This window comes from Desarmillaria tabescens (assembly GCF_030435595.1).
Source record: "Desarmillaria tabescens strain CCBAS 213 chromosome Unknown EV420scaffold_9, whole genome shotgun sequence".
Lineage (NCBI taxonomy): Eukaryota > Fungi > Basidiomycota > Agaricomycetes > Agaricales > Physalacriaceae > Desarmillaria > Desarmillaria tabescens.
In genome coordinates, this window is record NW_026848308.1 from 400423 (window position 1) to 413882 (window position 13460).

A 13460-nucleotide genomic window follows, 5' to 3' on the forward strand; every position below is an offset into this window, starting at 1 on the left:
GGCGCTTGCATGACACACATGATTTTCTTGATGTTACTTCATTTGTCCTTATTTAGCATAGGTATCTACATGCTATATGCACTGTATTCTACTTGCTACACATCAGAATGGCCTCTAAAAATCCTAGTCAAATGCGGAAAAAATTCAGTCAGATATAAGTAAGTCTGTAGAAGTGGCTACTATGGAAATTTCCGGCTAACAGACCTGAAACAAGGTAGCAGGTGTTGCCGCTTGCCAGCCTTACTTATTCAGTAGGCATATGCATACTCGCTCTCTCTTGTGCACAGCTCAGCATCGACGTATGTGTACCTCTCAGCTCATGATAGCACTATCCAGTCCTGTGCACAGATCAGGAATGGTGCGTGTACCTATGCCTACCTCATTCTCTCTTGTGCACCGGTAAGGAGGGGACGGTATATACAGGCGCCTGGTATGTGCAGTGAAGAATTATTCTGTCAAGAGTTGAACCTACAATCTCCTTGTTTACAATGTTTTGTTGACTGTAATTGGTGATCATTCTCCCTCATTTGCCTGATAATTCCTGACACCCATCAGATGTAATTCAACACAGCAGCCAATGTTGATTGAAGCTTTTGAAGTGGTAAAAATGATGCAAAGCAAGGCTTGAAGCATGGCGAATTGAAATAAAATGGAGTTTATGGAACAACAAAAAGTAGACATGGAAGACGGAGCATACCAATGACATGTGCCAAAAGCAGAGATGCAAGAATAGGTGTGCCTGATGAATGCCATCATCATTGTTCAACTTCCTGTCTCTAGTACCGATCACCTAATCTCAATAGACGATGACAGATAATCTCGATATGAAATCCAAACTAGGCAGGGGTCGGGGAGGCTTGATTTTGTCATCGAGCGCAGCGTCAAAGGGACTTAGCTCATCAAAGGTGACAATGAGCTCAACTGCTCCCAGGATCATGCACCAGGTAGTCACAAGAGGTGTCACAGGTTGATTACACCACTACAAGAACATGCACGGCATCATTTACTGACCTGTACACACAAATAGCTCCCCTGTAGTTACAGGGATTTGTGTACAAGACAGACAGGAAAGGTTGACTCGTTCTTGTTGTCCACAAAGCTGTTAGCCTTGTTCTGAGCATAGCGATGCGCCAGACGACTAACAACGTTGATATGCATCTTTTGTGGGCCGGTGCGGCTATGGTTCTCTTAGGGACCATATGGTACTCTCTGGGGGGAAAGAAGCCAAAGCCCAAGAAGGAGTAGCCACAAATTGTACCAATGGTTCATTTGGATACTAATCAGAAATCATTGCACCTATGTCATGTGGTCGTTGTGCCTTCGATAACCACGCCACTTAGTATTCTGTTTACCCTATCTTCCTTCGGCCTTCTCTCATATTCACGGCGAGCGACTCATCATGTGCCTCGGATCGAGAAGTTCATTACTTCGTGTATTCCAGGGCCGTAAAATATGTTACGGAGAAGTGGGGAATCTATCGGACTTCCTCTGACAGCATTGTACGACATCTCAGCCCTCCGTTCCCGTAAATTCTACCGGCATTTTGTTAACCGTTGGTACAAAAATAACTCCACAGAACCTCCCCGTCTCACACGCTCTTACAATCAAAGATCCTCTGCGGTATCTGAAGTAACTACGTTCTCAGGCCCTGTACATTCTCCGTTCATACCACAACATCGGTCCCGTTAAACGTCCGCGCTCGCGGAGTTTCGTTCTCATTTTCTGTGGAGCAACTAACATCCGTGGTCAGGGTCACCAGGACTTAGAGAGGAACTTTGCGAACCAGGAACATCCATGTCGCACAGCTAAAAATATGGGGGAAACTGGGGCCGCGAAGCGTGTAAATGGACTTTTTAGTCGCGTAGCAAACGTTTTTACGTGCTGATCTAGGCTCGCGGGAACCTCACACCTACACGATAAGATGGTTGCGGGAAGAGGCCTTGGATTCCATGGAAAGACGTCAACGCGAAGCCTTCTCCGCCTCGGAGCGCTTAACTTTTCTCTATCTACACACCTCAGTACCACCCTATACACAAGTTTGACAGCCATAATGATAAGCGTCAGGGTAACATCCAGCGGCCAGCCGCCCGCGGTTCAGAGCAGCCGCCGGAAAGACAAATTCTAACCGCCATCATCGTGAACACTCCGACCTTATTGATATTCAGGGTAATACTCAACTCATGATCCCGCGCCGGCGGTGAATGAATCGGATACCAACTCCGCTTCCAGATTCCATTAACCGAAACCCAGAATCTTTGAGTCTTTGACCTGCTGATGTACACGGTAATAATAAAATTTCGTACCTCGGCGTTGTCAGTCAAGTATCCCACCGAGGTCGAAATACATCGTAACACGTGCAAATCTTCCCTCACGAGTTCTCGTGTTCTTTCAAAAATGGGTATCATAAGCAGCTTGCCATCCAGATTATGCTGATACAAAATAGCCAATGCTTTCAATAGCATTAAAACAAAATCAGTACAATAAAAATTACAACAACAGGTCTCCAAAGTTCACAGGGTATATAGTAAATACTCAATATTCAATCACTCCTCCGTCACCTTTGATAAACAAAAAGCTCCTTCAACCGTCGGCATCCCCGGATCCTCATGCGTAATCCTCCAGTTCCCAACAAAGTTCTTCCCACCCACAATATATCCATAGAAGAACCACTTGCCCAGCCCTCTATCTCGCGAGACCCTCAGAATCCCAATCATCCCATCCCACCGCCGCACGCGACCGTAGTACGTATAATGATTCCACGCCTGACCGTGTCTATCATCCGTCGAACCCGTCACAATCACGTCTTGCACACCAGTACAAGGAGGCAGAAGGACCGTATCCGCCGGGTGCTCCTCCTCCGCCCACGCAGGCATCCTCTGCTTCTCCCTCATCGCACACCCCACACATGAATCAGGATCGTGCTGCGTACCTCCCAATTTATGGTAGACATACTCCTCCCCACCGCAATTCATACGCATGCCGGTACCATCATACGTGCCCTTGAAGGATTCCTCCGTGACGCCGTCAGGGAAATAGGCATTCTGTAGGCCCTGGTCGAACTCTTCGAGGAGCCGCTGGTCGGTGATCTCGGGAACGGGCGAGTCATCCGCGTCTTCATCCTCTTCCTCCTCTTCATCTCCCTCAGCATCTTCGTAAAAGGACAGTGGCTGTGGTCCCCGTGCACCAGAAGGAACGACATCGCCACCGGCATACGATACGAACTCTTGTAACCTCATATACATCGGTCGCCTCGTGAGCGACAGCAGCATTTCGTCGAAACCTGCAGGCAAAGGTACAGGATGGCCATTGTGCTGGTGGGGATTCGGGTTCTGGATCATCAGAAGTTGAGCGAGCGCCTGTTCGTTTGGAATCTGAAAAGCGACGGGTCAGTAAAGCAAACTGTGGGTTTCTTTGTCGTTTCAAGAGGTACACCAGCCCCAACCACAAACGGACGAAATGAACACCTACCAACATACGTCCGGCCCACAATCCGGTTAACGAGCCAAGCGTGTATACGTCCCCGCGTCGAAACTTTAACCTGCGAGTCCCACTCCCACGTCGGACAAGCATATTCTTGCCAAGCTTGACGCGTCTCCAGATCTCATCGTCATCTCCATGACTGTTATTCCAGACGTTCCCACATAACCGCAACCGATACCAGTCTGCATCATACAGCCTGCTGGCTTGCAACCGTTCATCAATGCCATCAGGACCGACACTGGTGACGGTGTCAGGCAATTTCGTGCCGCCGTCCTTGCCGTTGGGACCACCCCATCGATTCCGGTTGATCTCGATGATATCGGCCTGCGTGACGCCTGTCATTCTCCTCTGTATAGCATCTGTGCGATCTCTAGGAAGAGTAGGTATCATGCCCAACGCGTACCTCTCCCTCCTCGCAAAGTATAGCAACTTTGCCGCTGCAGTGATGAGGGGCCATGTTATCTCTATGCGCCTGGTAAAGTACACCTGGAGCCAAATCGGGTCCGTAGAACGGTAGATGGGGAAGGGGCCATGGGGAGTAAGAACGGAGAGAAGGTGCGTTTGGCGTGTACGGAAGGGTATACGGGCACTGGCATTAGCATTGGAGAAGTCGGCAGACTGGGAAACCAGTGGGAGGGTAAAATGATTGGGGGGCGCAAAGGCCATGGCGTACCGGAAGGGGATGGTAACGAAGGGAAGGATTAAGTTGACAATTCTGTCAGAAACATCTTCTGGTTCAGATAGGATTCGCTCTATATATAACAACATCAGGGGAAAAAAGAGTTCGATATCGCAAGAAACATACCTTTAGTCGACAGGGACCAGAACACCCATAATGCCAACGAATTCTTGCAGTTGTCGAGCGGCCATCCACCATTATCACTCGCACCGTCATACAAACGCTTGGTGACGAGTTCGTGAATCCATTCGTACGCACCGACGGTGTTCAGCTGGAGGGTGTTGGCACCGTCGTCATCCAAACACATGAACGTCAGCACCCAGAGGACCTCTTCTGTCGACATATGATCAGCATCCACAGGTTCCCTCCCATCGAGGCCCCGTCGCTCCTCGATAAACTGCAGACTGTCGTCGTACAGTTGAAGCAGCTGGCGATATTCTTTCGACGTGGGCTCGAACGATCGCCTAGCTACGGCGCTGTGACTAAATTTCCTCTTGAAAATCGACCTGTGGATAGCATTTGAATACAAAAAGACATTGTTAATGGCCTTGCATGTCAGACGAAATGAACGAATAGAATTCGGACGGCCTTCCAACGTCGAACAAGCAACATAGAGCGCAGTTTCCTCGATGAGTTCTGCTGGTAAAGAGAGAAGGGTGGGCATGCTGCATGGATAAAGACGGCGGGGACGATGTAGGACGAAGAGAAGGCCAGATTCATGGCAAGTTAAATGTGGTGGTAAACTCCGACTGCTTGATTCCTTCACTGGATTCGGCAATTCCCGTGTTTGTTTGTATTTATCCCCGATCACGGTGCCTATCGCGGGCGTCCCTTTTCTAACGAATGTCGTCTGCATTATTCCCTACGTCCACATATCCCTCTTTTCGCCTCGTTTTGACAGTGTAATATACATATTTTATCTGTGCCCGTTAACCTCTCGTACCCCATCCATCAGGCGAAGTTCACCGATAAAGGCACTTCGCCCTAATATTGATCGCCGCTGTCCTGCGAACGTAAGGAGCCTCTCACCGCTCCTCGATCCTGTACTATCAGTAATGATGCGTTTCTTCGAAGGAAAACAGTAAGTTGGATACGTAGGTAAGATGTATAGTAAACTGCGGAGTACATCCATTAAATAAATAACGATGCTTTCTCTATTCAAAGACGGCCAACTTGGACCATCAGAGTTCCATCGCGGCGAGTGCGAAAAACGCCAAAGTGCAGTGTCAAAGTAAGACTGGCATGATGCAACATCATGCCAGCTACTGCAGCTGGGCTTCTCATGACCTACGATAGGCGTAGTAAAAGATCTGGGCACAGATTCTCTTCCCTGGATGTCGTGGGGAATTCGGCCACAGTCAAAAGACGCCGCCCCTTCTTCGCCTTTCACTCTCACATACCTTTCAGCTTAGGCAATCCCGGAGAAGTACCCTCGGAAACTGCCTCGTGTTGGGAATCACAAATTATTGACATCATCTAGGAGGAAGAAGGTTTTATGAATCGCCAGGGTATCAATAATTACCGCATTCAATTGAAAAGCCGCTTCAGTAACGGTAATGACGGTAATGAAAGCGGCTTAATCAACTCTGACTCATCCGAACTTCCGTTTACAGGGCGCAAATGAGCGCTGAGAAATCCAAGGACCTCCGCCTCCGACCCTTGACAGTTGTACACTTCACAAGGTTTCCTTGGATGCCCATAGATAGACCGACCTAGAGTATCATCACCATCGCTCGGGATCTGTGATGCGTACTTTGTCAGGGTCGAGGGAAGATCCGCGATGTTTCTATAAGAGACGATGCGCCAGCTGCATGTACGAGGTGATCGATATGATGCGGAGCGAGGGCGCACTGACATCAAGAGGTTGACCAAGAACTTGGAATAACGGATATTAGTAACGCTAAACCTCAATGAAGACGCTGGTTTCTTGACGCCAGGCCTTCAGACTTCCACAAACGGGTAAGCCTAACAAGAAGCAAATTATCATGAAATATGACATGATAAACGTACCGGTGCCGTACTATTGGAATCATTACTCCGATCAACAACGAACTGGATCCGATATATCGAACGTCTGATGGAGCCAAGAATACTACCAGAATAATCGCATGAAACGGGTAGACGGTGCTAAAAACTCTGGGGCGACAAGCTTGCGGTCATGGCAAGGCGACCAGAACAAATAAGAAATAGAGAGTCTACCGTTGTATCATTCTTAAATTCCGATCATTCGTTAAGCAGTTTCAGATATCGTCTACTTCGTGTCGATGGTAATCCGTCCCACGCGAACGAGGGAGGCGCTAGAACGCGTCGCGCCACATTACTGTTGAAGCTCCAGTTGCTGTTGCTGCCATGAGGACCGCCTCAACGACACAAAGTTGCCGCAATGCCGAGTGTCGCCTCACAATGTAATGTGCAATAATCGATACGGGCAACAGCCAGGGCCCGGGGTTCAGGCCTCAAGACCACAGGACCCCGCCCGAGTTTCGTAGTGGTCTTATGCGGGTGTAAGGACTTCAACAACTCCGAGTCTTGGTATTTCAGAGATAGGGTCTTCCCTGATTTATTCTTTTCTAACCTGAATAGCTCAGGTTTTCAGCGAGTCCTGTCTGTCCAGCATATCAGCCGACTGCACAGACGTAAACGGGATATTACCGTGCAGTTACTCCACGAGTCTATTCTCCAATAAATCATGTATCCTCTTTTCCGACTTGGTCTGTTGGAGCTTGAGAGTCTTTCATCCTGCCTGTCAATGCGATAAAGCTGAAAGGATGGATTAGAGGCCCCATTCAAGTAGCCTATCGCAAATATCCTGACCCCGGCACTTTTGAGCACCTTCCAGCTTCATATGACGAACCTGATGCATCATTTGTGATCCGATAGCATTGCCGTCTCCCTTTGGTTCGAAGAGCACCCTCCTCCTCCTCCCCGATGCGCATAAAGAGGGCGCGCCTTCTGCAAAATGAGATGAATGGGCCTTTATCCCCAAAGTTAGGAGCACATGAAGACGCACCTTCTTTCGCAGCGAGAGAATCCGGGGTTACACTGTAGCCCCCCTCCTGGTGCCCCCTACTGGAAAGAGGAACGGGAATAAAGATTGGCGAAGGCGTATAAGGTCGAGGAATTTCTGAGCGCGAGTGACTTGGGCGCAAGGCGGGGGGGCGGTCCAGTAGCGTCTGAACTCTAGCGCACTTGCTGGAAAGGTCCGGCGGTATCCTCAGGGCGCAACAGCGTTGGATGAGGAGCTCCAACGGAAGGGAGTCCACTCCTCCGCCGACAATAGAGTTCCCGGAAAAGGAACGGAGCCAATTCGATCCTAAGCCGCGCTTGATGGCAACTAGCCAGGAGGATATCGTCCAAGCGAGTAACAAAAATATTCCAACGGATGAGCCGACTCTATTTCCCGGTAAATGGGCGTATGCGTCGAACAGTTTGGACGACGACGTCGTCGCCGTGACGGTTAGTGAAAAAAAAAAGTAGTCCCCACAAATTAAAGCCCGACATTGGAAATATCGGGTCTAACCATCATCACACCGGGAGCGCAAGTGGCTTCGTAAACGACCACGAATGAGGGGAAGGGTCAACTTGGACATTCACAATGGGCCTACTGTACCTCAACACCTCTATCTCGATCTACGCAACCCAATTTTGGCCAACCTCTGACAAGCCGCCTTTCTCATCAATTTGAATATTCCCCGGTCGTGAGTCCCAAAGATAGTATGCCCATGTCACCGGCTCCAATATGAAGAGGATTAGAAAGATGGAAGAGTCGTAAAGTCTTCAACTGTAGCCTAATTCAGTCTGGGTCTGACTAAATTATGTCCAGAACCAGAGGTGACGTCTACATCTCGAAATAGACGTCGGTAAACCAGTACACATGTCCTGGGTCGGGCATCCGATGGCGTGATTTTCGTTCGCGGAGTTGACAATGAGGGACCGGAACCGTTCTGAACGCTTCAGGTCAGATGTCTAGTATGAAATGAATGCAAGAGACTATTTTCTCACCAGTGGTTCTTGCGAAATGATTCTCATTCCCACCAGAATCAATGGAAAGGGAAGAAAATCTTAATCCGGCTAGAGAACGGGCCATCGATTCGTCAGACTGCTGCCGCGACCGTGCAAACCTCTCCAATGCCGAGGACTTTGCTGAATGAATGGCACGAAGACGTCGCAGCTCGTTATATCCATAGCTTACAGCATTCACCGTTGATACGACTGTAAGCCGCCGCCGCAACAAGGAGAGTATGTCATCCAACTCGAATGGGATGCCCTAAATATAATAGTTGGCAACGAGGAGAGCAGGCCAATGAAAAAACAAAAGAGCGGTTGTATTCTGTTCCGAGAGATATCCGACCCTGTAGATCACTAAGTGTCAAAATTGGGGACAGGAAAAAGAAGCAAACTGATCCCGCGAACCAGGACACGCTGCACGTATAGTCAGCGAAAGAAGATGATGTATTTAGGACCCACGGCAACCACTACCGTTTTAAGAGAGCAGCGAAGTTGGAGACAAGCTCCTCCCCACAAGTCGTGTAACCTAACTCTCGGAGAACATGGGGGATGCTCATCTTGTAAATCCTCGCCAAACGAAAAAGAAAAAGCGAGGATAGCGGGGTCCTGAAAATAGATCATCGCCAAGGAGCAGAGTTATTGGTCGATGCCCCAAACACCCCAGAGTTTGGTTCGGAAGCACAAGTACGCAAAAGCAAGCAAGACCACATAGCCCCTGCCCACGGTCTATGGTGGGCAAACGGTTGATAACACACACTCTATTCCTCTCTACTTTCGGAAAGAATCGGGGACCGCATGTCTCGTCAGTTTGAGTATTACAGATACGCTGGGAGCAAGCTGGGAGCGTAGACGAGACCAAGGCGGAACCGGCCCGGAACACGTGACGGTTTAGGGCAAGTAGATGCCTTTGTCACAGTTGGTCTTCCTCCATCGATCCATTCTATCTCTAAGACTCTGCGAGCCGACGCCATGTCGGCTGACCGTATGATATGGGCACTGATGAGGGTGAAATGGTCGGTGAGCAGTTTGTGAAGGGAGGAGTGGATTTTGACAGCGTAAATGCTATCACTTGGAGGTGAGGCCTCTGTCTTGGCCCTATCTGCGTCCTTGCTAATGCACTTCCTTATATAGACTTCCCCATTTTGAACATATCGGTATGCCTACACCTTCATTCTTCAGTTACGCGAGGAAAAACTTACAGTTCCATTTCATAGTTGATATACCAACGTTCCCATCGACTACGGAGCTGGTGGTTGGACCCGGAACGGACCTTAGGATGTTTCCTGATCACGAGGACGCACAACTTATCGAAAGCGATACCGCGTTAGTTCATTCTCCTGCGATTCCAAGATCTATACTAAAATCTCATGACTAACAGTGGGCGTGAAGGGAACGAACTCTCGTCCTCCAGTGCAACTACTTTGGTAATGGAAGCTTTTATATTATTGATAACCCCGGCGTAAGTTCTATGCTTCAACTTCACCTCGGTTTGTACTGACGGTCCACCAGTATCACCCAGGCCAATCTCCGGCCTCGCACGCGTAACACCGACGACATTCCCCTTACTTGGAGGCGATTGCTGCCACCATGTTGACGATATCCGTCCCACAGCACACCACCATTCCCCCTGTCCCTGCCCTGCGTCACTCCTTCAAACTGCGACACGCTCCCTCTGTAAATCCCACTTCCCTAAAATCGCGCCCGAGCCTCTTCTAAAGATCCTTCCACCACTTGTACATTCGGTGTACAAGGATTGCGAGGCGACGATATGGTCGCTAGGGCGTTTGTCACGTCTTGATGTGGACCCGGATGCTTGATGATTATTGCACAGGACGGGACTGCACCTGGTGTAGTGGAGGAATTTCCGGCCAGTGTGAATGGGTGGAAGGAGAAGGGCTGGAAGGACCAGTTGATGTGGAGATTCTCGAAGAAGGACAGCGGGGGCTGGAGGTTTGGTTGAGGGTCGCGCTGGTCATATTTCGAATTTGACCTACAGGCGGGCCGGGATGCCGCGGAAGACGGGAAGAAAGAATTGTTTTGGAACTTGCCGCAAACTCTTTTTTCTCGAAAGGACGAACATGTCAGAAGGCAGTCGAGGAGCACATATTCAATCATTTGTCTGGTGCTATTGATCACGGAAATATTATTTCAAGAACGCCTTTCATTCACCGCATTCAAAGAAAAGACTAGGACTCATAGCGACATTTATCCCTTGTTTATCCTTTAACACGCCGTGCTGTTCATGTACCAGTCATATCCGGGGTTGGAATCTCCCCAAACCCACGTCTCTGGCCATTGCTCCTCGATGATCGTCGCGATTTGATCTGAAGTCAGACCCGTCGCAGTGATAACGGTAACGGCGGTGTAGGTTCCGTCGCCGTTCGAGCTTACGGATGGGCCGTAGGCGAGCTACGTGTAAAGCGTCAGCGGGACGGTTACAGCGGTGGACCGGGCTTACAGAGGTACTAGTGACGCTCGTTCCATCTGGATAGGTCGATTGTCCGAACCGGTACAGGAAACCTGGACAGTAATGGTTATAACTGATCGTGTCATAGAAGACCCATTTGGAGGACGAACCATAGGTCAACTGGTTCGCAGCTCCGGCAGCATAGCTGGAGTCTTTTGGGGTGACGACGATGGTGCATTCAGGACCGGCATCACGAGCTGCCAGTGGTGACGATGTGGCAGCGGCGGCAGCTAAAAGTGCAGTCAAGGCGCGGAAGAACATCGTGAGGCTGATAATGATGATGTGTTGAACTGGTGAATTTATACGAGTGCTATGACTCTGAGCAGGGTCGTGTGTGGGCGCGTGTGTGGAGCGCGACGATAATTTTCCGTGGTTGCCTGAAATTGATATCCGGCTGCTCGCATTACTCGTGGGGCTGGGGAGGGTCTCGCAATAGTGAGAAAGTGGTTTCTGCGCGAGAGTCATGTATCGCCGTTGTATGACACGAAGGATTCGTTTCACTCGTTATCATTTATTTGAGCCATGCGAAGACTGGCTTCTTTTCTCCGTCTACCTTGTAGGTGGGCCGACAATGAGCTCATTGCGGGGAGTGGGGTATATGACCAGGTACACCCGCACCGCAGTCGTTTCTAGAGCAACATCTAATCTTACCCTGACCAATTATCTGATCTGTTTCCATGGAAGATGAGTTTCATGATGTCCAAAGCCGCCCTTTAAGGATAAACATACCAGATGCCAAATGATACATCAAAGACGAAGTGAACCTTTGAAGCGACCAATAAGCGCGAGCAACCGGATACTTTTGGTAAGCATGATAGATAATAGAGCAACATATCTCGTTTATCAAATCTATGAAACTAAGACTCTTCCTCCTAGAATCTCCCGGAAAGTTGAAACAGGGACTACGAAGGTTGTCTGTAAAATAATTATCGATTATTCAAAATCGTCATGAAGCCATCTACCTGATGATTCATGAGACGTATAATATTGATGGACCGAAGCAGGCCATATCACGACGTGTATATCATCTGCGCATTTTCGGAAGTTGGGTAAACACGTAAGTACCCTAGTCTGTCAACGTTGCAGGCGAATGACCAATGGGGTAACCGATAAAGGCACTACTATTTCATGCCTCGATTACAGTCCATTCTGTGCCCCGAAGAGTACTGATATCAGCTAGAATCTCCGCCGCGAAAATCGGAAAACTTCGAGGTCAATGTAAGTTCGGGATCATTCCATGGCGGTGATGCCCAAATCTGGCCAGGTCAGAATGTGTCGAACTTTGGTCGCCATTGTGCTATTGCTATGTTGCGGACACAATAAGAAAGTTTATTAACAAAAGACAAGAGGAATATTGCTGGCAACGGAGACATCAGTACAGCATCGCCTCCCTGATGCACACTGTAGAAGCTTAGGCTCCAGACACAAGCTGATCATCGAAAAGCAAACACCCGACATCGTTCAAATGACTTGAAATACTAGTAGGTAGCTAAAAAGAAATTGTGACACGAATAGTGAGTGATACAAAGTGTGTTGCGCATATGGCACAGTACCCTACGTCAAAGCACAGAAAGCACGCAGAAAGCACGCAGAAATCAAGCGAACAAAGCACAAAATAAAAATTGAAGCGATTCACTGTGTATCGTGGACACACAAAGCGAGCGGCGCATGATACCTTCACTCCTGATACCAGATGCGCGCGCCCCTGCGTTTTCCAGCAGCGACAGGTGTCTGTTGAGATGTCTTGCCCAAATAACGCACAAGATCAGTGTACGTCATCTCCTTGTTCCAGTTGCTGGACCGGAGAGCACGCGCAAGCGCATCTGTGAAAATTCCATTGTATCTTGTGCCGTTGTCTATATTCACCTTCTTCTCCTTTGCAAACTGGTAATCTTTACACGCCGCCAGGAGAACGTGGGACTCCGTATCCGGATACCAGTCCTTCGCTAAAATGGAGCGATAGCTGGGATAATATTTCAGATTATTCTCTCCGGCAAGGAGCATATCTTGAAGCGTAACACTTAGCATTGGAGGGAGAGTGCGCGATCCCGCCTCTGGTAAACATCGGCTGGCACCACTATGGTGACAACAGTCAAGAATGACGGTGATTCGGTGACCCTTAGCTTCGGCGATTCGGGATAGGATAGTATTGAATTCGCGGTCACTAATGTCAGGGATGGGTTTTCCGTAGGCATCGAGGGAGTCACGATCGAGGGGGCACAGTGTCTCGATGACTCCATATGTGACACCGTCCTCCGAGGGAGGGTAGGAAGAACCGTGTCCAGCAAAATAGATGATGATGATATCGCCAAATTTGACCTCGTCGTTGGCGGCGAGGCTGGTAAGCGCGTTGATGATGTTGGCGCGCGACGGGTTCATTTGATCGTCGGGGGAGGTATGCTCTCCTGATCCGAGTAGAAGCTGAATATGATTTCCGGGCACACCGAGATCCTCTGTCAAGTATTTCTCCATTAATAGCGCATCTGAAACGCAACCGCGCAGAGGATATGATCCATACGCATCAATTCCGATGATGATAGCAAAGAATTGAGAAGCGTCCACAAGGTGTGAAGGCTTGAACACCACTAATCAGTCTCCAGGCCGGTCATTAAGAATACGGACGCACGGATGGCGGCAAGGAATGCATTTCTAGTTCAATTGGATCGTCGAGAAGGTCTCGGATGCGATTATCATCAAGGCGAAGTTGAGTATCATCATTGAGCTGATCCAATATCCTCGTAGGATCCAGAGTCAACTCGTAGTCCTTCTGGTGAACCTCAGCATAGTCGGCATCCTCTCTCATCCTCGGCACCTTTGTCACTTCTA

At 49.1% G+C, this 13460-nt stretch overlaps 5 protein-coding genes across 5 annotated transcripts; 1 reads left to right on the forward strand and 4 right to left on the reverse strand.

Moving 5' to 3' along the window:
• Nucleotides 1-2408: 2408 nt before the first annotated feature.
• On the reverse strand, nucleotides 2409-5015 carry EV420DRAFT_1524025 (uncharacterized protein; the record flags this gene model as incomplete). The annotated part of the gene is made up of 5 exons (XM_060472328.1): nucleotides 2409-3371; nucleotides 3469-4232; nucleotides 4286-4665; nucleotides 4687-4919; nucleotides 5001-5015. 5 exons carry the CDS (start codon nucleotides 5013-5015, stop codon nucleotides 2544-2546), a joined length of 2220 nt encoding a protein of 739 aa, XP_060333942.1. The 3' UTR covers nucleotides 2409-2543.
• On the reverse strand, nucleotides 5000-5569 carry EV420DRAFT_1524028 (uncharacterized protein). Its single transcript, XM_060472329.1, has 2 exons — nucleotides 5324-5569; nucleotides 5000-5257 (listed from the first exon to the last, which is right to left on the reverse strand). Exons 1-2 carry the CDS (start codon nucleotides 5441-5443, stop codon nucleotides 5144-5146), a joined length of 234 nt encoding a protein of 77 aa, XP_060333943.1. The 5' UTR covers nucleotides 5444-5569; the 3' UTR covers nucleotides 5000-5143.
• A 3258-nt stretch (nucleotides 5570-8827) lies between these two features.
• Nucleotides 8828-9863, forward strand: EV420DRAFT_1181549 (uncharacterized protein). The gene is made up of 5 exons (XM_060466235.1): nucleotides 8828-9242; nucleotides 9299-9321; nucleotides 9382-9490; nucleotides 9546-9626; nucleotides 9677-9863. The coding sequence occupies exons 1-5, from the start codon at nucleotides 9157-9159 to the stop codon at nucleotides 9759-9761; spliced, it is 384 nt and encodes a 127-aa protein (XP_060333944.1). The 5' UTR covers nucleotides 8828-9156; the 3' UTR covers nucleotides 9762-9863.
• A 424-nt stretch (nucleotides 9864-10287) lies between these two features.
• On the reverse strand, nucleotides 10288-11212 carry EV420DRAFT_1181551 (uncharacterized protein). The gene has a single exon (XM_060466236.1). It carries the CDS (start codon nucleotides 11097-11099, stop codon nucleotides 10419-10421), a length of 681 nt encoding a protein of 226 aa, XP_060333945.1. The 5' UTR covers nucleotides 11100-11212; the 3' UTR covers nucleotides 10288-10418.
• Nucleotides 11213-12311: 1099 nt separating this feature from the next.
• EV420DRAFT_1761587 (caspase domain-containing protein) lies at nucleotides 12312-13437 on the reverse strand (the record flags this gene model as incomplete). The annotated part of the gene is made up of 2 exons (XM_060480669.1): nucleotides 12312-13208; nucleotides 13261-13437. 2 exons carry the CDS (start codon nucleotides 13435-13437, stop codon nucleotides 12312-12314), a joined length of 1074 nt encoding a protein of 357 aa, XP_060333946.1.
• Nucleotides 13438-13460: the final 23 nt, after the last annotated feature.

What these genes read in the sequence shown, in the direction of transcription:
- EV420DRAFT_1524028 (XM_060472329.1), bottom strand. Translation starts at nt 5,443, where the DNA reads ATGAGAAGCCCAGCTGCAGTAGCTGGCATGATGTTGCATCATGCCAGT. An exon ending in TGATGGTCCAAGTTGGCCGT is followed by an intron (nt 5,258 to 5,323) that starts CTTTGAATAGAG and finishes TATACATCTTAC; the next exon opens with CTACGTATCCAACTTACTGT.
- EV420DRAFT_1181549 (XM_060466235.1), top strand. Translation starts at nt 9,157, where the DNA reads ATGGGCACTGATGAGGGTGAAATGGTCGGTGAGCAGTTTGTGAAGGGA. An exon ending in TCCCCATTTTGAACATATCG is followed by an intron (nt 9,322 to 9,381) that starts GTATGCCTACAC and finishes TCCATTTCATAG; the next exon opens with TTGATATACCAACGTTCCCA. An exon ending in CTTATCGAAAGCGATACCGC is followed by an intron (nt 9,491 to 9,545) that starts GTTAGTTCATTC and finishes CATGACTAACAG; the next exon opens with TGGGCGTGAAGGGAACGAAC.
- EV420DRAFT_1181551 (XM_060466236.1), bottom strand. Translation starts at nt 11,099, where the DNA reads ATGACTCTCGCGCAGAAACCACTTTCTCACTATTGCGAGACCCTCCCC.